The sequence below is a fragment of the Rhinopithecus roxellana genome, chromosome 12 (genome assembly GCF_007565055.1).
Source record: "Rhinopithecus roxellana isolate Shanxi Qingling chromosome 12, ASM756505v1, whole genome shotgun sequence".
Taxonomy (NCBI): Eukaryota; Metazoa; Chordata; class Mammalia; order Primates; family Cercopithecidae; genus Rhinopithecus; species Rhinopithecus roxellana.
In genome coordinates, this window is record NC_044560.1 from 131,312,897 (window position 1) to 131,335,770 (window position 22,874).

The 22,874-nt window shown below is 45.6% G+C and overlaps 1 protein-coding gene across 1 annotated transcript; it reads right to left on the reverse strand.

Annotated features, from left to right (window-relative positions):
• Positions 1-240: 240 nt before the first annotated feature.
• On the reverse strand, positions 241-22,320 carry LOC104676096 (cytochrome P450 2B6-like). Its single transcript, XM_010380821.2, is given in 11 exon segments — positions 241-418; positions 4,247-4,392; positions 4,925-5,112; positions 7,240-7,381; positions 7,974-8,150; positions 10,350-10,420; positions 10,423-10,509; positions 12,995-13,144; positions 13,278-13,382; positions 13,385-13,439; positions 22,150-22,320. Coding segments are annotated over 11 exon segments (1,470 nt in total).
• Between the last annotated feature and the right edge of the window lie 554 nt (positions 22,321-22,874).

Here is a 22,874-nt window from a genome sequence, read left to right on the forward strand (position 1 = left end):
ATATATATATATATATATATATATATATAGACAGAGAGAGTATATATTATAATTTTCAATAATCTCACTTCTTCACTCACTTGCAATGTGACCTCAGACAACTGGTGCCATGGAGGGGAAGGAAGCTGGCTTGCTGCAGGTCTCTCAGAGGCAGGAAGTTGAGGGGAGTCAGAGCCACTGTCTACAGAGGTGGGGACACTGAGTGACCCTGGAATCCTTTGACCCCTTCCCTCAGCCCCTTCAGCGGGGCAGGAAGCGGATCTGGTACGTTGGGGGTATTTTGCCCACACCACTCTCCTGAGGTGTCAGGTCAATGTCTTCAGGAGCCACAGGGCTGGCCACGAAGTTCTGGAGGATGGTGGTGAAGAAGAGGAACAATTCGTTGTGGGCGATGCCTTCACCAAGACAAATGCGCTTCCTTGTGGACACAGAAGGTCACCAGCATGGGCACAGGGCAGGTGAATACTCTTTGCTCTCATATGTCCCTAAGCCCAGACACGTATCTCCACTGCAACAGATTTGCATAAGACTGGCCTTTTACCTGCAATTCAGGGTGGACTTTGAGGAAGCTGCTCTGAAACCAGGTGCAAATCTTTGAGTGGATGTGCCATGTTCATCTCTCTCTCTCTCCCTCTTTTTTTTTTTTTTTTTTGAGATGGAGTCTCTCTCTGTCACTCAGGCTGGAGGACAATGGCGCCATCTCAGCTCACTGCAACCTCCGCCTACCAGGGGGTTCAAAGGATTCTCGTGTCTCAGCCTCCCAAGTAACTGGGATTACAGGTTCCCACCACCATGCCTGGCTAATTTCTTGTATCTTTAGTAGACATGGGGTTTCATCATGTTGGCCAGGCTGGTCTTGAACTCCTGACCTCAGGTAATCCAGTCACCTTGGCCTCCCAAAGTGCTGTGATTACAGGCATGAGTCACCGCACCTGGCGCCATGTTCATTTTTCTGGTAGAGGGTTTGTAGCTTCTGTTAGAGTTCCAAAGGGTTTCGTGACCCCCCCAGAGTATAATGACTCACTTCTGGTTGTGTGTGTGTGTGTGTGTGTGTGTGTGTGTGTGTGTGTGTGTACCTCTACATGTGTGAGTGTGAGCATATTTATGACAACATTCTTAGTGTTCTTCACTTCTCATATGGGGAGAATGGCACCTCTCTCAAAGGGTTCTTGTGAGGTTAAAGGAGACAATTGACAAAATTCTTAGGATAGCACTTGGCTTGTACTGAGGAGCCTTAAGGTTTGGTTATGGCCTTGTGTTTGTTTCTGGGGGTATGTGTGGGGTGTGTGTTTCTGGCTGTGTGTCTGTGTGTGTGTCTCTAGGCTGTCTTCTGGTCTCAGCCTGAGATCCACAGGTTTCAAGAGTTCAGGGGGAAAAAACCCAAGTTGTATATAAATTGTGAATGGGACACATGCATATGAGTCAGGGAGAGTCTTTTTCTTCCACTGATTCTCAGAAGTGCAAGGAACCCCCCATCGGTTCTAAACCACAGACTTGGAGAAAAATGAGAACAAGCGGAACCAGAAAAAGCTGAGGCAGAGACAAAGGGAGGCTTTCCCTTCACTTCAGTGTTCATAATCTGCAGACCTTGGAAAGGCCATGTCAAGTGTGAGTTTTCAGGCATTCCCTATGCCTGTCAAGTTGTTGGACAAGTGTGTCTATGTGGATGTGTCTGGAAAAGGGTCCACATCCCTTTGGCACATCCAGAAGGTGGGTGACATGAGCTTAGAAACAGGCAGGTCTCTGGGCTTGTTCTTCTGTAATTATTTGTGTGACCTAATGTTTTCCACAACAGCCTGATGCTTGTTACCTCCCTCCCATCACGCCCTCCCCATCTCTGGGGCCGTCTATTTGGATACCTTTTGGAATTTCTTTGGCTGCAGCACCCTTTTGGCTTGGGTTATACCTTTCTTTTTGCCCCTGGCAGCCCTACCCCTGTCTTTTTCTCTGTCTGTGCCTGTCAGACACAGTTTTTCTCCCTTTCCTCTCCTTTTTCGGCTTTCTTCCATCTTGCTTAACTTCCTATCTCTGCCTATTTGAATCTGATTCCTCCCCAATCTCTCTTGCTCTGTCCTTTTTTCATCTCCCTCTAAAGATACCTTATTTGTCTTGTTCATTCTTTCTTCCTCTTCTTATGTCACTCTCTCTTTTTCCTATCTCTTATCTGCTTCTCTCCTTTCCCTCCTTCCTTCTCCCCTCCTTCTTCCTTTTCCTCCTCCCTCTCCTCTTATTCCTCCACCTCCTCCTTCTCCTTATGTGGCCCTCTCTCTGTGTGTCTCTCTCTCTCCCTCTCCGTATACTGTCTGATGTTCACCTGCTGTCTGTCTTTCTGCCACGGTCTCCCCATCTCTTTCTCTCAGGGTGCTCCCTCTTTGTCCCTAACTCTGTTTCTCAGTCTCGTTATCTTTGTTACTTATCTGTCTCTGTCCTTATTTCCCTATATCTCTGCCTCTCTTTAAAGAAAATAGCAGGCTGGTCACAGTGGCTCACGCCTGTAACCCCAGCACTTTGAGAGACTGAGGCAGGCATACCACAAGGTCAGAAGTTCAGGACCATCCTGGCTAACAGAGTGAAACCCTGTCTCCACTAAAAATACAAAAAATTAGCCAGGCGTGGTGGCAAAAGCCTGTAATCCCAGGTACTCGGGAGGCTGAGGCACGAGAATCACTTCAACCCCGGACGCAGAGGTTGCAGTGAGCTGAGATCATGACACTGCACTCCAGCCTGGGTGACAGAGTGAGACTCCATCTCAAAAAAAAAAAAAAAAAAGATAGCAAAATTGAGAGAAGACATTGACCCTCAAGCCACCACCCCATGTGTTTCCAACTATCATTGAAGATAAAATGTGGAACGAGGTCACTGTACTGCACAAAACCTCGGGCTGGGCCAGGACCCTGGATCACTGAAGTCACTGATGAAACTCAAGACTGGGGGTTGGTTTCTGGGGCCTTTCATGGATGGTGCATGCTAAATTAAATTTGGCCTAAAGGGGCCTCCCTATATAACAAACTGTAACCTAACTCAATATGTAAACAAACTGCAATGTAACTTGAGAGTATACTCTTGGAACAAGTAACTTTGGCCAATCAGGGCAGCCAAGTTTCAGCCAGTCACAGGCTGCAAGCTCCCAGACACACTCAGATAAGGCAAATACAGAGCTGTAACCAATCAGGCTGTTTCTGTACCTCAGTTCCTTTCCCTGTGGATAAATACTGCCTGACAACATTGCTGGGTGGAGCTCTCTGAACCTTTACTGGTTCCCTGTGCTGCCCAATTCATGAATTGTTTCTTTGCTCAAATAGACTCTGCTAAGTTTAATTTGTCTAAAACTTTTCTCTTAACCAACCAAAGAGTGGAGGATGAGAACTGGGACAAGTCAGAGCATGTCAAGACCTTCTCCACTCCCCAGTGCTAGAGCAGAAATCCAAACTTCTCCCGCAAGCCTCAAGGTCCTGCTGAGCTGAGCCCTTTGTCTTATTCTCTTCTGCAGTCTACACCCAAGGCTCACCGGACTTCCTATAGCTTCTCAGTGGTACCATCACGTTTCCACCTTTGGCCTTTGCTTTGCTGTTTCCTTTGCCTGGAACACACTTTGCAATGGTTGATTGACACTCACCCATGAACATCTCAGCTTGGAAGCCAGTTCCTCTGGTAAGCTTTTCCTTACTGACCCACCACAAGATTAGCTAGTATTTCCTATTTTGTGCTCCCAAAGCTCCCTTTAGAGCACTTATCACAATTATGTCTAATTATAATAATTGTCCATGTGAGCATGTCCTTAGTGCCAGGCAGTTCTAAGCATGTTGCAGGCATTCATTCATTTCATGAGATGATTATTTTACTGTTATTTGATGAATGTCCATCTTCCCTGTTGGACTTTAAATTTCCTGGGGCAGGAACCCTGTCTCTGTGTGACTTGTTTGATGCATTATCTTCAGCCCCCAACACAGCACTGCCCTAAGGGTAGTGCTCAACAGATTTTTTTCTCTTTAAGAAAATGAACTCGCTGAGGTTTAGAGATGTTAAAATACTTGCCCAAGGTCCTGCTTTCCAAGATGTACCTTTGGGAATGTAATCTTCTTCCTCAAGCCCCCTTAGAGGGTTGTAGTGAAGATGGAATGGGATAAGGCAGGTGAAGCAATTGGAATATATTAAGTGCCCGATTGATAAGGACCTGTCATTGTTTTTCTCAAGTTGAGGATAGGACCTGCCCTCTGGTGTCTGGGAAAGAAATTGTGGGTCCAGCTTACCTAAGGAGAAGGGGATAAAAGCTTCATTCTTCTTCAATGCCCCATTGGCATCCAGAAAGTGGTCAGGATTGAAGGCGTCTGGTTTTTCAAAGTAGTGTGGGTCGTGGAGAGCAGTGCTCAGGATGAGATATACCTCCGTGTCCTGAGGGAGGATCAAAAGATCAAAAGATATTGCCATGCCCACCCTCCACACACACACCACAAAAAAACAAAAAGAAAAAACAAAAACAAGGGGACTCAATTGAGAGATATAAAAATGTTGCGTTAGGCCGGGCGCGGTGGCTCAAGCCTGTAATCCCAGCACTTTGGGAGGCCGAGTCGGGCGGATCACGAGGTCAGGAGATCGAGACCATCCTGGCTAACACGGTGAAACCCCGTCTCTACTAAAAACTATAAAAAACTAGCCGGGCGACGTGGCGGCGCCTGTAGTCCCAGCTACCCGGGAGGCGGAGACAGGAGAATGGCGTGAACCCGGGAGGCGGAGCTTGCAGTGAGCTGAGATCCGGCCACAGCACTCCAGCCTGGGTGACAGAGCGAGACTCCGTCTCAAAAAAAAAAAAAAAAAAAAAAAAAAAAAAAAAAAAAAAAAAAAAAAAAAAAAAATGTTGCGTTAGGGGATTAAGAGAATCCAGGATGCCCACAGAGGAAGGATGTGGGGTTCCAGCCGGTCTTACCTTGGGGATGATGTACCCTCGGAAGCTGGTCTGTTGTGTGACAATGTGGGGCACACCCATGGGGAGAAGGTCAGCAAATCTCTGAATCTCATGGATGACTGCCTCTGTGTATGGCATTTTGGCTTGGTCATCAAGCGCTGGAGGGCGATGTGGGCCAATCACCTGTTCAATCTCCTTGTAGACTCTCTCTGCAGAGAAGAGAAAACAAATGAATCTCATTTTAAAGAGGCATTTCAGGCCGGGCATGGTGGCTCATGCCCGTAATCCCAGCATTTTGGGAGACCAAGGCGGGTGGATTGCTTGAAGTCGGGAGTTCAAGATGACCCTGGCCAACATGGCAAAACCCCATCTCTACTAAAAATACAAAAAATTAACTGGGTGTTGTGGTGCACGCCTGTAGTCCTAGCTACTGAGGAGGCTGAGGCAGCAGATTCTCTTGAACCCAGGAGTTGGAGGCTGCAGTGAGCTGAGATTGTGCCATTGCACTCCAGCCTGGGTGACAGAGCAAGACTGCATCTCAAAAGAAAAAAAATTAAAAACAAATTTTTAAATGAGACCTTTCAGCAGGGACACTACTTTCTATTCAACAATGAAAAACCTATAGTAAAGGGTTAGATCCTTGATACCCCTCAAAGCAATCAGCATGGGGTGAGGGGAGGAGAGAGGAAGCAACAAGAATTCTCACTGCTTGAAATCTAGTGAATATTATGGATCCTCTTCCCACATGCACAGGTACACACGCACACATACACACACACACCACAATTTTATATAGAACTTCAGATTAAGAACTCCAGGCTACAAACCTCTCAAAACACCCTCTCTAAGATGAGTAGGAAATAAACTAATATTTGTTGTGTGTATATTACAGGTGAGACACTATTCTTGGTCCTCAGGTATATAATAGCGTAATAGAACAATAGATGAATCCATGAACAACTGGATAGATAAATACATCAATCAATCAATCAATCAACAGATCAATTCATGGATGGGGAGATTGATGAATAAATGAACAAACCAATAAATGGATGTAAATATTTACTTATCAATTAATAGAAGAATTGATTACTTAATCACTAATGAATGGTCCATAGACAAATCAATGAACTCAATTAATGAATAATCACATGAATGGCTAGATTTATGGAAGAACAAGTGAATACATAAATTAGTGAAGTATGAGTAAATAAAGGAATAAAGGAATGGCTGAATTGAATGATAAATAGATCAGAGGTGAATAAATGAGTGAATTATTGTGATAAATGAAAGAACACATGGATGGATTAAGGGTGAATTGAAAGACAGACTGATGGAAGGATAAGGGTGAAACCTATCCTTCATAGAAGGATGGATGAATGCATGAATGAATGAATAAAGGAGCCAATGAATCAATGACAAATAGTCCATCGACATATCACTGTTTCAAAGGGTCAACTTGTGGATCAAGTAATCCAAATAAATGAATGACTGTATATGTCTTTGGATGAATCATAGATGAAAGAATCAGTGAGTATATATTCTTTAATTCATGATTTAAAGAATGAATTGATGAAAAGATAAGTGGATGAATGGGTCAATTTTTAAGTGATGGCACAGAAAGTCAAATATCACATGTTCTCGCTCATAAGTGAGTGCTACAAAATGTGTACACATGGACACAGAGAGAGGAATGATAGACAGTGAAGACTCAGAAGAGTGAGGGAGCAGAAGGGGGTGAATGATGAGAAATTACTTAATGGGTACAATGTACATTGTTCGGGTGATAAATACCCTAACAGCCATAACTTGACCACTACAAAACCTATGCAGGTAACAAAACTGCTTACGTACTCCCTAAATTTGTGCATCACGAGGTCATGAGATCAAGACCATCCTGGCTAACACAGTGAAACCCCGTCCCTACTAAAAATACAAAAGAAATTCGCTGGGGGTGGTGACAGGCACCTGTAGTCCCAGCTACTCGGGAAGCTGAGGCAGGAGAATGGCATGAACCCTGGAAGCGGAGCTTGCAGTGAGCCAAGATTGCGCCACTGCACTCCAGCCTGGGCGACAGAGCAAGACTCTGTCTCAAAAAAAAAAAAAAAAAAAAAAAAAATCCTTGAGTGATAGAAGAAAACAGTTGGAAAACGCATGGACAGATGCTTCATGCGTCCATGCATCCACAAACAGAATTGGCTTGGTTGGAAGCTAGTCCAGAGCCTACAGAATAGGAAGCCAGCATTCTCTCTCTCATCCAGGTGGTGCCAATATCGCCATTTCTGCAGCTCAGAAGGAGGTCAGAAGACCCTCTTGACTGGCTGTTCCTGGCCCACGTGCGACATGAGGGTATTTGAGCGTGAGCAGGAAGCCGTAGCGGAGAGTGGTGCTGGTGGTCTCAGTGCCAGCAAAGAAGAGCGAGAACGTATTGATGATGAGGTTCTGGTGGCTGAATTCGCTGTGTGGGTTGGATTTCTCCTGTGTCCACAGTGGGGAAGGGAGAGGAGGGTCAGGGGAGGTTGTAGCCTTGCTGGGTACACGCCCATCTCCCTGGCTGCCCTCCGTTTGCCTAAAGGTCTTTGACACTATCTGGCCCAGTTTGCTTTTCTCTGTCCTCTGCATGTCCAGATGCATATCTCTAACTCGTCTCTCTCAGCCTTTCTTTACTCTGCCTGGCTCTGTTTCTATCTCTCTCCACATCTCTCAGATATGTGTCTCTCTTTTTTTCTCCCAGTCTCTTTCTGCATCTATGAGTCTTTTCTCCTGTTGCTGTATTTTTGTCCCTTGCCCCGAATTTCTTCCTCAGTCTTCTCTCTCTCTCTCTCCCTCTCTCTCTCTCCCCACCTCCCCCTCTCTCCATCTCAGTTCCTCCTCTCTATTTTCTCCTTGTTTTCACCTCATATTTCTTTGCTTCCTCATCTCCTCTCCTCTCTTTCACTATTCTCCCCTCCCTAATATTTATTCTTCCCTCCCCATCTTCCCCTTCCCTACTTCTTTTTCCCTCCGTCTTCTCACCTCTCCGCCTTGCCCTCCCTCAACTCCTCTCCATTTTCCCTCTCCCAGACCCCACTTTTTCCATGTGGAGCAGGTAGGTGTCAATGAGGTCCTGGGGGGCGCTAGGGTCCAGGGTTTCACGGTGCTTCTCCACACTGTGGCCAGTGTAAGCATTGATTTCCTGCGGGTTTTTGTAGACTTGCCTGTGTGCCCTAGGAAGGTATTTCAAGAAGCCAGAGAAGAACTCAAACAACTGCAAGAAAGAAGGGTGGTGAGTGAGGTTTGCCTAGGGCTGAGCGAGCAGGTCACAAGGAGAGGGCTCCTCCTGGGCCCCAGTATCTCCGTGGGAACCCCCCTTCCCCACTCTCCTCTGCCTCTGAACCCCTCACTTACTGACTCTATGTCTCATTTGATCTGTTATTCTCACATTTACCTCTTTCTGCATCTTCCTCCCTCATCCTTCTGTCTTTTTCTTGGCCTCTGCCCCATCTCCCTGCCTCTCTCCTTTCTATCTCTTTGCCTCTGTCTCGCTTCCTTTCTGTGCCACTCATTGTCTACCTCAGCCTGTTTATTTGTCTTTCTCATACTTCTCTCTCCCTCTTCCCACCTCTCCTCATCTCCCTTGCTGTGTCGGACATTGATAAAATGATTCTTACACAAGATAAGCCTGCTGACACTTTAGGACTATATATTTTGGAGCATATCTCTATTACTTTGATGAAGAATGGAATGCCTAATTCATTGCAAATAATTGCAAAAATGCAAATGTATATACTGAGATGTAAAATTCCCTCTTAATCTCTCCTTCTAGAGATGACCATTGTTAACTGTCTGGTGGGTCTCCTTCCAGACTTTTCTCTGTGGTTCTCAATGGGAGGAGAACATTAGAATTATAGGTTGGGCTTGTTACAAGTACTCACCTTGGGCCCCATCCCAGACTTTCCAGATCAGACCGCCCGGAAAGTAGGGTCCTGAAAATCCATAGCTGTGACAGCCCCACATGTGAATCCAACATACACCCCTGCTTAAGAGCTGTAGCTATGCTGACCAGCCTGGCAAACATGGTGAAATTCCATCTCTACTAAAAATACAAAAAAATTAGCCAGGTGTTGTGGCGCTAGCCTATAGTCCCAGTTACTTGGGAGGCTGAGGCACGAGAATCACTTGATCCTGGGAGGTGGAGGTGGCAGTGAGCCGAGATCACTCCACTGCACTCCAACCTGGGTGACAGAGCAAGATACTGTCTCAAAATAAATAAATAAATAAATAAATAAATAAATAAAAACTACAGCTATGCATACTGTTCTGCCGCTTGATATTCTTAAACTTAATATGTAATATATACATTTCCAGGTTAATCAATGAGGATAAATTTTGTTATTTTCTTCTAAAAAAGCAGAAGATTACCTTTATAATCTGTGGAAAGTTTAAAAAAAAACAAAGATGAAGAAGGAGAAATGGGAGAAAATGAAGAAATGCTGTTCTTTATTATCATGTATCCTTGAATTTCTTCAGGTGAGGAGCTTTACCAAAGACAGAGAAGCAAGGATACAGAAAACCAGGAGCAGGCTGGGCATAGTGGCTCACGCCTGTAATTCCAGCACTTTGGGAGGTCAAGGTGGGCAGATCACTTGAGGTCAGGAGTTCGAGACCAACCTGGCCAACATGGCGAAACCTTGTCTCTACAAAAAATCCAAAAATTTAGCTAGGCGTGGTGGCAGGCGCCTGTAATCCCAGCTACTCAGGAGGCTGAGGCAGGGGAATTGCTTCAACCAGGGAGGTGGAGGTTGCGGTGAGCCGAGATTGCACTACTGCACTCCAGCCTGGGCAACAGACCGAGACTCTGTCTCAAAAAAAAAAAAAAAAAAAAAAAGATTAGCCAGGTGTGGTGGCACATTCCTGCAGTCCCAGCTACTTGGGAGGCTGAGGCAGGAGAATCACTAGAACCCAGCATGCAGAGGTTGCAGTGAGCCGAGATGGCACCACTGCACCCCAACCTGGACGAGACAGCGAGACCCCATCTCAAAAAAATAAAAATAAAAATAAATGACATCCAGGAGCAGAAGAGTAAAGATCAAGCCCAAAGCCTGATTCGTTCTCTCTCTCCCTCTCTTTCACACTCATTCTCATCAACTCTGTCTCTCAGGATCTCTTGATCTCTTTGATCTCTGCCCTTCTTTGTCTTGTTTTTGCTCATCTTCCTTCTCTCAGTCTCTCTCTGACTCTATTTCTGCCTCCCCATCACGTCCCATTCTCTCTCTCACTGTCTCTATCCCTGTCTCATCATCTCCCCTCCCTCCAGGTCTCCATGTCCCTGAATCTCCACGTGGTCTCTGCCTTTCTCCCAGTGATAAGCTGCATTTCTGGGCCCCCAAGACAGGTCATCCTTTTCTCGTGTGTCCTAGATGTTCACCTCACCCCCACCCTCCCTCTCCTTCTCCCTCTCCTGGACCTGGCTGAATGCAGACCTGATGAGTGAGAAACTCTGGCAAAACAAGTTCAGCATCTTCAGGAACTCTTGATTTGGTAGTGGAAGCGTTTTCCAAAGACGATGGAGCAGATGATGTTGGTGGTAATGGAATGGAAGAAAAAGGTGGGGTCCACGAGGGCTCCTAGGAAGAAGCAGCAGGTCAAGGACACAGACTGAAGGACCTGGGGAACATCAGGCTGTCACCCATCTCTGTGTGATTGTCTGCCATCACTCAGTAATGATAAACATAAAAATAACCATAACAGCTAATTATATACCAGCATTTCACACATCATTCCATTGAATTCTCACTACAACAATGTGAGGCAGATGCAATTTGATTATTAGCTCCAAATTACAGATGGGCAGACAGAGAGGTTGGGTAATGTGACCAAAGTTGCACAGCTAGTCATTACTGTGGTTAGGATTTAGACCCAGGCAACCGAGCTATGGAGTCCATGCAGCCGGTTCTCACTCTACACCTCCTCTCAGGCCCCACCTCTGACTCTGGGAGCGAATACAGTTAAATCCCAGGAGTAGGGGCTGGGAGGAGTAGGTGTTCAATCAATTGCTTGTATAAATGAAAAAGCCCTGGGTGGGCACAGGGGCTTATACCTCTAATCCCAGCACTCTGGGAGCCTGAGGCAAAAGGATCAGGGATTCAAGACCAGCCTGGGCAACATACGGAGACTCTGTCTCTATAAAAAAACAAAAAATGTAGCCAGACACGGTGGCACATGCCTGTTGTCGCAGCTGAAGGAGTCCTGGGGGCTGAGTGGGAGGATCACTTGGGCCCAGGAGTTTAAGACTGCAGTGAGCTATGATGGTGCCACTACACTCCAACCTGGGCAACAGAGTGAGACCCTGTCTCTAATTTAAAATAAATAAAAATCCATCTTTCTACCCCTACCTATTCCTTTATCTGTCCCTTCCACATGTAGGGCTTTCCAGTCATCAGGCATTATTCTGCACTTGTTAAGTTATACCTGTATACACTAGGCTCAGCCCTGGCTCCAGCTGGAAGGAGGGTGGTCTGTGAGCGCCCAAAAATATCAGGTTAGTGCAGACTCTCTCTGGGTCTCACTTGCCTGTCTTCTCTCATTCCTCTGCAGACATTTTCCTGAGCCTTGTCTGTCTGTCTCTCTAACTTTCTCTGCCTCAATTTCTCTTTGTGTTTTGATTCTTTCTGTCTCTGTGTGTATATGTTTCTCTCGCTCTCTCTTTTTTTGTTTTTTTGTTTTTTTGGTTGTTTTTTGAGACACAGTCTTGCTCTGTCACCCAGGCTGGAGTGCAGTAGCATGATCTCAGCTCTCAGCAACCTCCACTTCCCGGGTTCAAGCAATTCTCCTGTCTCAGCCTCCTGAGTAACTGGGATTACACGCATGTGCCACCATGCCTAGCTAGTTTTTGTATTTTTAGTAGAGACAGGGTTTCACCAGGTTGCCCAGGCTGGTCTTGAACTCCTGACCTCAAGCGATCCACCAGATCTCAGCCTCCCAAAAGGCTGGGATTACAGGCATGAGCAGCCACCGTGCCCAGCCTATATTTATCTTCATTTTGGTCCCTCCATCTGTCTGTTTCTTCCTGCCTGTGTCACTCTGTTTCTTCCTGTCCTTCTCTTCAGTCTTCTTGTCCCTGTTTTCCTATAGCTCCTGTGTCTCTACCTCCCCACACAGCCTCTGCATTTATGTCCCATAGTCTCTTGAGAAATTTTGATAAGAGAGATGGGAAACACCTGGCATGAATGAGATGGAGGCGCTAGCCACAGACCCGTCACCTGTATTTCCCACAGACACCAAATTATGGAGAACTCAGAAACAACCTAGTGCTTCCTTCATGACCCCTCCAGCTGCACCAGGGCGGAACATCCCACCTGGCCTGTTTGCTCACTGCCAGCTCATCAGCACTGCACCCAGAGCAGGGAAAACACAGTTCATTATTTGCTAAATGTCTGTAGTTTTTTCTTTTCTCTCTTTGCTTTCTTTTACATAACTTCTGTTTTTGCCTTCGTGAGATACAACTGATCCACGAAAATGTATGTCTTTGAGGGTTTCTTTGTTTGTTTGTTTGTTTGTTTGTTTATCTGAGACAGGATCTTGCTCTGTTGTCCAGGCTGGAGTGCAGTGGCACAATCACAGCTCACTGCAGCCTCAACCTCCTGGGCTCAAGTGATCCTGTAGTCCCACCTTAGCCTCCTGAGTAGGTGGGACTACAGGCACACACCACCATGCCTGGCTCATTTCTTTTCTATATTGTGTAGAGACAGGATCTCATTATGTTGCCCAGGCTGTTCTCCAACTCTTGGCCTCAAGCAATTCTCCTGCCTGAGCTTCCCAAAGTACTGGGATTACAGGTGAGAGTCATCGCATCCAGCCACTTTGAGTAACTCTTGGACGTTATACACCTGGCATCTCTTTCTTTCTCTGGCTCTGTTTGTTTCTCTCCTGCCCATCCCCATCCCTCTCTATTCCCCTTTCTGCCTCTCTGTCCCTATCCCTCTGTCAGATCATGTCTTCTGTTTCATGTGTCTCTGTCTCTGCCCACGTATACCTCTCTGTCTTTCTATTCCCGTGCACCTGCATCTCTCAGTGTTTCATTTTCTTTCCTATTCATCTCCCAGGACTCACCCTTGGATTTCCGAAGCTCCTCTATCAGACACTGAGCCTCCTCCTGAATCCGCTCCTCCACACTCTGCTTTCCCATCCCGAAGTCCTTCATGGAGATCAGAGAGAATCGCCGAAGCACCTTCCAGCGGTTTCCATTGGCAAAGACCACGCCTGGGGTGTGGGGGAGGTGTGGGTGGGTTGCACAGGAAGTTGGAAGAAGGCTCTGAGTCCTTCTTCCCCCCATATCCTCCCTTCCCTGAAGCATCCCCCACCCGCCCCCTCCCAGTGCCTCTGAGGCCCTCACCATATCCCTGGTAGACTGGGTCCATGATGGCGATTTTTCCCCGGCCAGAGAAGGCCTCAGCGTTGTCCACCAGGGCCTCCCGTATGGCCTCTACTCCACACAGCAGACCACGGGCCTCGGTCCCAGGTGTACTGTGAAGACGTCCCCATATTTCTCTCGGAACTGCCAATCACATCCACACCCGGGGTGGCTGTTAGTCAGCATACACCTCAGTTGTAAAACCATCAAAATACTTACATAACAGATTGGTAATTAGCCCCTCCCCAACATCCACCTTCCCAGGCTGCCCTTTCCCCTGCCAGGACCCAGTGACTAAGCGTTAACGGTTAATGGTATCCAAGGGAGAGAATACAGTCATGGGTTCTTAGTTTCTGTTTCTGATTGGGCCAGTAAAGCCCCTTCCTCATCCTTCTTTTCTGTGTATCACTAGAGACAGAAACTGAAAACCATGACTTCAGGCTGTTAAAAACTGAAACAAAACAAAACAGAAAAACAACAACAAAATAAGGCGGGTTGGACAAGCTTAGGTTAATCAGTGGCCCAGCCAGGATCTGCTCTGATTGGCTGGTGCCTAAAACAGTAGAGATGGTTGATGAAATACTAGGAATATCACGCCAAACCCATACTCCTTATGGTCTGTGGTTTTGCTTTTTGCAGTTTCAGTTACCTGCAGGTAACCACAGTCTGAAAATATTAAATGGAAAATTCCAGAAATAAACAATTTGTAAGTTTTAAGTTGTGCACCATTCTGAGTAGGATGATGATTGTCTCTCACCATCCACTCTGTCCCACCCAGGACAGGAATCATCCTTTGTCCACCATGTCTGCACTGTGTATAACACCCTCCCTATATAATGTGATTCTATAGGGAAAAAAGAGTAAACATAGGGATCAGTATTATGTGGGGCTTCAGGCATCCACTGGGGGTCTCAGAACATAGCCCCAGTGGATAAGGTGGGATTAGTGTGCAGCCACTTGGGGAACTGCTGGGCAGTATTTCCTGAAGCCGAACAAATGGATACGCAGGAAACCAGTCAGTTCGCTCCCAGGTACATGCCCAGCAAAAAATATGTATGTGTATTCACCAAAAACTGAACAAAATATTCACAGAAGCTTTCTTAATAAAATACTCATCAACATAGCTACAGAGAAACAGTGAGGGTTTCACACAATAGAATACTGTACAGCAATGAAAAAGAACAAACTACAGCTACACTCAATAACGTGGCTGAAACTCACAGGCATAATGTTGAGTGGAAGCAACTAGACAGAAAAGAGTCAATGCATCATAATTTTATGTGTATGAAGTTCAAACACAGGGCTGGACGTGGTAACTCACATCTGTAATCACAGCACTTTGGGAGGCTGAGGGGGTTTGATCACGAGGTCAGGAATTCAAGTCCAGTCTGACCAACATAGTGAAAACCCATCTCTACTAAAACTACAAAAATTATTCAGGCGTGGTGGCCCTCGCCTGTACTCCCAGCTACTTTAGAGGCTGAGATAAGAGAATTGCTTGAGCCCAGGGAGGCAGAGGTTGCAGTGAGCTGAGATCACACTGCTGCACTCCAGCCTGGGCAACAGGGCAAGACTCCGTCTCACAAAAAAAAAAAAAAAAAAAAAGTTCAAACACAGATAAAATTGACCCATGATCAAGATGGTGGGCGGATAGTGACTAGAAAAGGACAGGGTTCATGCTTTGGGGGGACTCTTGCTACTTGGCCTGCAAATCAATTCCATGAGTGTGTTCAGTTTGTGAAAATTCATTGAGCTGTGCACTTTTTACGGTGATGTTCAACTTCAGTAAAAACGTGACATAAAAATTATAAAAATGGTTAAGTTTACTTACAAATGACCTGCACTGATCTCTGCAAAGCTCCTTCACTGCTCTCCAGGCTTACATGCTTACACCCCTTAACAATTATTTCATGGCCCCACAAGCCAGGGTAACCCCACTAAAATGTAAAATAATTAATATCCCTGTGCTCACCAAGGCCTCCAATACTCCCACTTTGCTGAGAATAAGATCTGAAGTCTCCACAGATGGTTCACATGGTCCTACATGACATGGCCCCATTACCTCTCTGACTTCTCCTCCCACTCATTCCTCCATGTTGTTCCCTGAGATTTTTCCTGCTTCAGGATTCTTGCAACCACCGCTGCCTCCTTCTGGTGCCTTCCACCTGAATCTTTCCTGGTCCCGGCTCAGAAACAAAGCAAGACAGTCTTTCCCTAACCACTCAATTCTACATAGTTCTCATCATTTTCTGAAATATCCCCCTGCTTTAGTTTAATCATAGTTCTTGTCCACCTAACATTTCCTTATCTGTTTATTTTTTGCTTATCTGTCTCCGCCAATGGAATGTCCATGAGCACAGTGACCTCATATGTCTTGTCCAAGATGCTACATCATCAATTCCTAGAATATTTCCTGGTACATAGAAAGTGCCCAGTGAATTGTTATTGGATTTGTGAATAAATGAATGAGTGGATCAAGGTAGTTGCCATTTAATGAGCACTTATTATATACTAGCTGTATGCAGTATCCCATTTAATCCTCACAACCACCTTAGGGGCACACATTCTCACTGTCATGATCTTAACTGAGAGAAGAGAAAACTGTGACTCAATGCATAAGAGTTGAATCTGAGACACAAACCCGTATCCCTCTGACTCCAGAAGGAATCTGGAAGCTTATTGGGAAATGGAAAAGCAACAGCACCACCTTCCTCGGCCTTGGCACACACTTGCTCATGCCCTCCCTCTTTACCGTACCCCCAAAGAGATGCAATCATAATAGACGGTCGTGAATACCTAGAAGATCCTTGGAAGGTTTATGAAAGAGTTTTAGGGAGTCTGTGAAGCCTCACAACTTTATGCAAACATGTATGTGCCTATTTGGAAAAGAGGGGGCCACAGCTTCAATCAAACTCTCAGAGGATTTCATCATCCACAAATTGTTAAGCAGCTTTAGTCTAGGAGGGCTTTGGAGACAGACCTCCTGCTGGATCTCAGCTTCCCCTTTTCCCAGTTGTGTGCCACTGGACAAGTGCTTTTCCCAGGTTGAGCATCAACATCCTTACTGTTTTTTTGGTTATTGTTGTTGTTGTGTTGTTGTTGTTTTTTGAGACAGAGTTTCACTCTTTTTGCCCAGGATGGAGTGCAATGGCGCAATCTCAGCTCAGTGCAACCTCCCCCTCTCGGGTTCAAGCAATTCTCCTGCCTCAGCCTCCCAAGTAGCTGGGTCAACAGGCACGTGCCACCATGTCCAGCTAGTTTTGTGTTTTTTTTAGTACGGGGGGGTTTCTCCATGTTGGTCAGTCTGCTCTCGAACTCCCGATGTCAGTTGATTCGCCCTCCTCGGCCTCCCAAAGTGCTGAGATTACAGGCGTGAGCCACCGTGCCCGGCCACCATCCTTACTTCTAAGATGAGGGTAGCACCTCACCTTGTCCACAGGTAGCTGTAAATGACACCTGGAAAATCCCCACGACAACACAGATAATTCCCAGCCACATTACTCTAGTGAGAAAACTAAGTCCATAGATTCACATGATACTCTTGTGACACGTGGAAAACAATGAAAAGAAAACAATAGGCACTTGGGACCTTCACCTATGTGATGCAGCTCTATTTGGTGGGGAGGGATCCCCAGATCTGCGACCCCCTACCGGGGGCCAGGCAGCACTTTACAGGCCCTCGCCGACTGCTAGTGAGCTTTCACTCACTGACTCCTTCATTTGTTCCCGGACACATATTTACTAAACGCCTACTGTGTACCAGGCACTATGTTCAGCACTGTGCTGAGACCTCACAGGCCTTCCTTGTCTGGAAGTGTGAGGGAGAGTTCAGCCACAGGTTCACAGGTAAATGCGGCACTGTCGAGGACATAGGCTCAGTAAGGAGGGGCAGCTTGTGTATGAGAGCATGTGGTGGGGACCTGGGGCCAGGAAGTCTTCTCAAGGGAGCTGTTGCCTGCCTAGATAGCTAAGGAACCCCAATAATGAGGAACAGACACTGTTCTTGCATTGACATTAACCAAGATGATCCACCCACATCCTCAAACAACAACAACAACAATAACAGCAAAACAATTTACCCCAAGTCCTCCGTGTGGGAAAATAGAAATCTTTGCTGCAAGAAAGAAGGGGAGAGGGTCAAACATGTCTTTTGAAAACTTATCCCAACACTTTGGGAGGTTGAGGCAGGAGGATTGCTTGAGGCCAGGAGTTCGAGACCAGCCTAGGCATTGTAGTGAGATCCTCCCTCGAACCCATCTCTACAAAAATAAAAATAAATAGTGGGGCATGGTGGCTCATACGTGTAGTCCCAGTTACTCTGGAGGTTAAGGCGGGAGAATCTCCCGACCCCAGAAGTTCAACGCTGCAGTGAGCTATGACTGTGCCATTGCACTTCAGCCTGGGTAACAGACTGAGACTCCGTCTCTGAAACAATTGAAATGAAAAAATTCAATATCATTCCTGACAAGCCTCCACATTCTATGAACTAACAAGTTAGCCACAAAGATCCTTTTGAAAACTCAGTTTAGGCAAATAAGAATTTCATTGACAGTTTTGCTTGTTTCAGAATTTGTAAAGGATTGGGATATTCAATGACCATACCAGCTCACATAAAGAAAGGGGGCCGTGAGATACCAAGAGCTAGAAGGAGCAGCAAATTCTGTTAATAGAGGCATGATTAGTGCCCAGGTAGCCTCTGCAGAGCTTGGAAAAAACCCTTAAAGAGAGGGTTCAGTGAATTGTGTAGGATGTCTTTGGCCAGAATTGAAACCTATACACACTTTTCTAAATGTTATCACTCCTCACACTGCAGATGATATATTTTTAAGAGACAGAGTCTTGCTCTGTCGCCCAGGCTGGAGTGCAGTGATGTCATCATAGCTCACTGCAGCCTCAAACTGCGCGGCTCAAGTGATCCTCCTGACTCAGTCTCCCAAGTAGCTGGGACTACAAGCACATGCCACCATGACTGGCTAAATTTAAACATTTTTTGTAGAGACAGGGTCTAGGCTCATTTCTAACTCCTGGCTTCAAGCAATCCTCCCACCTCAGCCTCCCAAAGTGTTGGGAATACAGGTATAAGCCACCACGTCTTTTGAGTGTTGACCGGTTGGGTGGTGAGTCACCCAAACAACATCTTACCTAATTATAAGCCTCCTTGGCTCCCTCCATGGCATTGCCCTGAAAAATCTAAAGGTTCCATAATTTGAGAGTCTATGACCCAATTACCTTGTATCTTCCAGGTAAAGTGCCAGCGTCTAACAATAACCAAAGACCACATGTTTCGACTAAGTGTCTAAGATAAACATATATGTATGACAATTATCACATTCATCATGTGTATGTCCATGTATTCTGTCTAAGCAAATACTTTTAAAATTCATAATAGTATTGGCATATATACACTGTACTTGGTATCAGTAAAAAGACCATTGATCAGAAAAAAAAAAAAACAGCTTTATTAATAGCAAAGGGATAATAAGTCTAAGATTCAGGAGTATGGTCAACATGGGAGGGGGGAGGGGAAGAGGAGCTGGAAGGTATTGTCAGTGTTCTAATTCTCCCATTGGAAAATGGGTTGATTGATTACTAATAATAAGTACATATTTAAACATAAAATCATGCATGGCAAGCAGTGATAAGCCAGGTAAACACTGAGCAAGTGGCAGTTACCGTTATAGGGCATTATGTATATTGTTGATAAGCACTCCCTGCCCAGACTCCTTTCCTGCTCTCCCTCTCTCCTCCACTGTCCTGGCACTGAGATTTGCTAGTCTGCTCTCTCTCAATGGCACAGCAAAATCTATTTGATTCGTGCCACCACTTCTTTTACTTCGTTCTTTCAGTGGCAGGCAGGTACCCAAAGATGTAACAGAGGATGGCAGAGAAGAGTGAAATTCCACATCTATGGCTCATACCCAGATACCTCTTCATGCCCACTCACCCCTCCAAGGACAGTGCCCCCATGTTGTTCCAATTCAGAGACAGGGTCTCAATCTGTTACCCAGGCTGGAGTGCAATGGCACCATCAAATTACCTATGATAACCTATTTAATAAGCCAGTGTTATGTACCTGAATTAGAGAAGCATAAATTGCTACTTATGGTGCTAAAATTTGTATTTAAGAGGCTATAACTCCAGTGTGAAGCATGCACTCATGGAGAACCTGGATGGATGCCTGGTCCTTCCTGAGTTCACTGCTGGTTTCCAAATTGTTTCCCTGAGATTTCAATAACACCTCCCATAGTTAAAAGCCAAAACTGAAATACTATCAAATAACTGAAATTACTATCAACCTCAAAATTGATGAAGATAAGTTGGTTTCTGCTGAGAAAAGGTTCCAATGGAGTCCCTGGGTGCTCACTCTTGGTGGTACTGGGGTGACAGCTGTATGGAATCTGATGCTAATTTATACATTAAGGGACATCTTGAATTTTGTAGCCAATTGAACCTCCAAGGGGTCCAGATGGGTAGAAGCCACTCTCCAAAAGGAGGATAAGAACATTTGTGTTCAACAGAAACGCTTAATGGAACATCACCCAGTTTTAGATCTCCTCTTTGCCCATCTTGGAGGCTTGTGTATGGTGCTGAACAAAACCGAATATTGCTCTTATCTTTCCCGTGAATTTGCTAGTACAGATAACTCAATTTAAAATGTGGCTGACAATGCTATTTCTCTAGACACTGCCACAAAATACACTAAGGAAATTTCTCAGGGCAAAAAGAAGATATGTGTTTACGGGTGCAGCTAACAGTTGGTTTGCAAGCATCCTGAATGGGATGGCAAGTGATATGGTTTGGCTCTGTGTCCTCACCCAAATCTCATCTTGAATTGCAATCCCCAGGTGTGGAGGCAAAGACCTGGTAGGAGGTAATTGGATCCTGGGGGTGGTTTCCCCCATGCTGTTCTTGTGAGAGTGAGTGAGTTCTCACAAGATCTGATGGTTTTACAAGAGGCTCTTCCCTCTTTGCTCTCTCTCTCTCTCTCTCGCTCTCTATCACTCTCACTCTCTCTTCTGCCACCTTGTGAAGAAGGTACTTGCTTCTCCTTCACCTTCTGCCATGATTGTAAGTTTCCTGGGGCCTCCCCAGCCATGTGGAATTGTGAGTCAGTTACATCCCTTTTCTTTATAAATTACCCAGTCTCATGTATCTCTTTATAACAGTGTGAGAACGGACTAACACAGCAAGCCTGACTATCCCAAGGTTTTCTACTCTTAATGTTTCTTCTAGTGGGTCTCCAGGATACTACGACATGTGTTACCAGGCCAACTACAAAAATGAATAACTCTTTAAATCAAGTTATTTTATAGAAGTTCTGGTCCTTAATCACCATCGTGCCCTGAACAAAGTCCATGACTAATCGGACTCTAATACTACTGAACTATCTTTATTGTCTGAGCCTTGAATTATTCGATTTCGATCAGTTTGGTTCATGGAGACTCCTAGTAAGGTACAGAATTCATTTTCTTTGTATTATCTTCCTGAGAGCCATCATAACAGTCTCCCTGATGTGTTGTATTTTCTCAAGAGTCTTAGCCGGGTGCAATGGCTCACACCTGTAATCCAACCACTTTGGGATGCCAAGGCAGGTGGATTGCTTGAGCCCAGGAGTTTGAGACCAGTCTGGGCAACATGGTAAAACCCTGTCTCTACAAAAAAATACAAAAAGTATCTGGGCATGGTGGCATACACCTGTAGTTCCAGCTACTTGGGGGGCTCAGGCAGAAGGATTACCTGAGCCTTGGGAGGTCAAGGCTGCAGAGAGCCAAGATCATGCATGCCACAGCACTCCAGCCTGGTTGACAAAGTGAGACCCTGTCTCAAAAAAAAAAAAAGAGAGAGAGAGAGAGAGAGTCTTAAATGCTCATATGCAGCCATTCTCTGTACATCCAATGGCTTCATTACAGTATGAATAACAAAAACATGAAGAAAACATAAAGAATCACTCAACTACTTTGACATTGTCCATTGTGAATTCCATACTGAGAGCAAACAAGTCAATTTCGATGGTGACAGAAGTAATGTTGATACCTAAGAATTGTTTAATTAAATTAAATTTGACCTAAAGCTCTCTCTGCATAGAGTGAACTGCAACCTAACTGGTTGCAGAAATACTCCCTAGTATATTCTTTTGTTTGTTTGTTTTTGTGATGCAGTCTCACACTGCCACCCAGACTGGAGTGCAGTGGCACCATCTCTGCTCACTGCAACCTTCGCCTCCTGAATTCAAGTGATTCTCCTGCCTCAACCTCCTGGGTAGCCGGTATTACAGGCACGCACCACCATGCCCAGCTAATTTTTGTATTTTTAGTAGAGACACAGTTTCACCCTGTTGACCAGGCTGGTCTTGAACTCCTGACCTCAGGTGATCCCCCCACTCGACCTCACAAAGTGCTGGGATTACAGTCATGAGCCACTGCACCTGGCCCAAACGAATATATTCTTGTGAGAGCAGCCAAGTGTTGGCTAATCAGAGCAGCTGGGCTTTCAGTCCACCACAGGCTGCTAACTGCTAAGATTGTTACCAAGTGGCAAGCTGTGATCTGTGGCCAATCAGGCTGTTTCTGTATGTCACCTCTTTTTCTGCCTGTAAATACCGCTTGCCCATACTGCCGTGTGGTATCTCCTGGTTTAGGGAGTTGTCCAATTCATGAGTCACTTCTTTGCTCAAATAAACTCTGCAGAATTTAAGTTGACTGATGTTTTTCTCCTAATAATAGCACCCATCATGCTTCACTATGCGCCGTACTCACCAACCTGACTCAGGAAGTCTGCCTCAGTCTGGTGAAGGATCCCCGAGTACAGAGGCAAGAAGCAGCCCACCCTCAGACCCCATTCATCTGTGCCTTACCCTCTGAAAGGATTTGAGTAGGCCTCTTCTGTCCATCTGCAGAAGGTTCCCCAAAGGGGGCAGAGGGCGGGGACCTGGTGGGAGGCGGCCATGGGCTTTAGGGTGGCGCTGAACCAGGAGTAGCAAGAGGCCTGTAAGGAGTGCAAGGAAGAGGAGGACGCTGAGCTCCATGGTTCCGGTGTGACTGCCCTGCACCCCACTATAGCCTCTAACTGGGCCTTTTATCCTGAACCTGCCTGTCCACCCAGTTACGAAATTTCATCCATTCCCCGCCTCCTTTCTCATTATTGTCCGGGAGCGTTAGCTTAGAAAAAGGTGTTAGGGAACCCAGACTTTCTGCTTGGGCAACCCAGCGACCTGATGCCTATCCCTTACCCACTCTCAAGATGTTGGCAGGGATACAGTGGTAGAGATATCAAAGTCCACCTGAGCATGTGAATGTGTGGGTGTGTGGGTATGTGTATGTATATTTTTGTAAGCATAGGTGAGCATGCACACTTTTTTACTTAGCTTTGTCTGTTTGTTTATGCTTGCATGCATTTGTCCATGCCTGCTTGCATTCATGTATGTGTTTATATGATCTTTATATGTAAAGGGATGTTTGTATTTATGCAAATGTGCTGGTGTGTGTTTCTGTGGTTGAATCTGGGGGTGCTTATGTGTATATCCTTACATGCTTGGAGCTTCCTTGTATTTATACAGCTTCATATATGAAAGTGCATTTC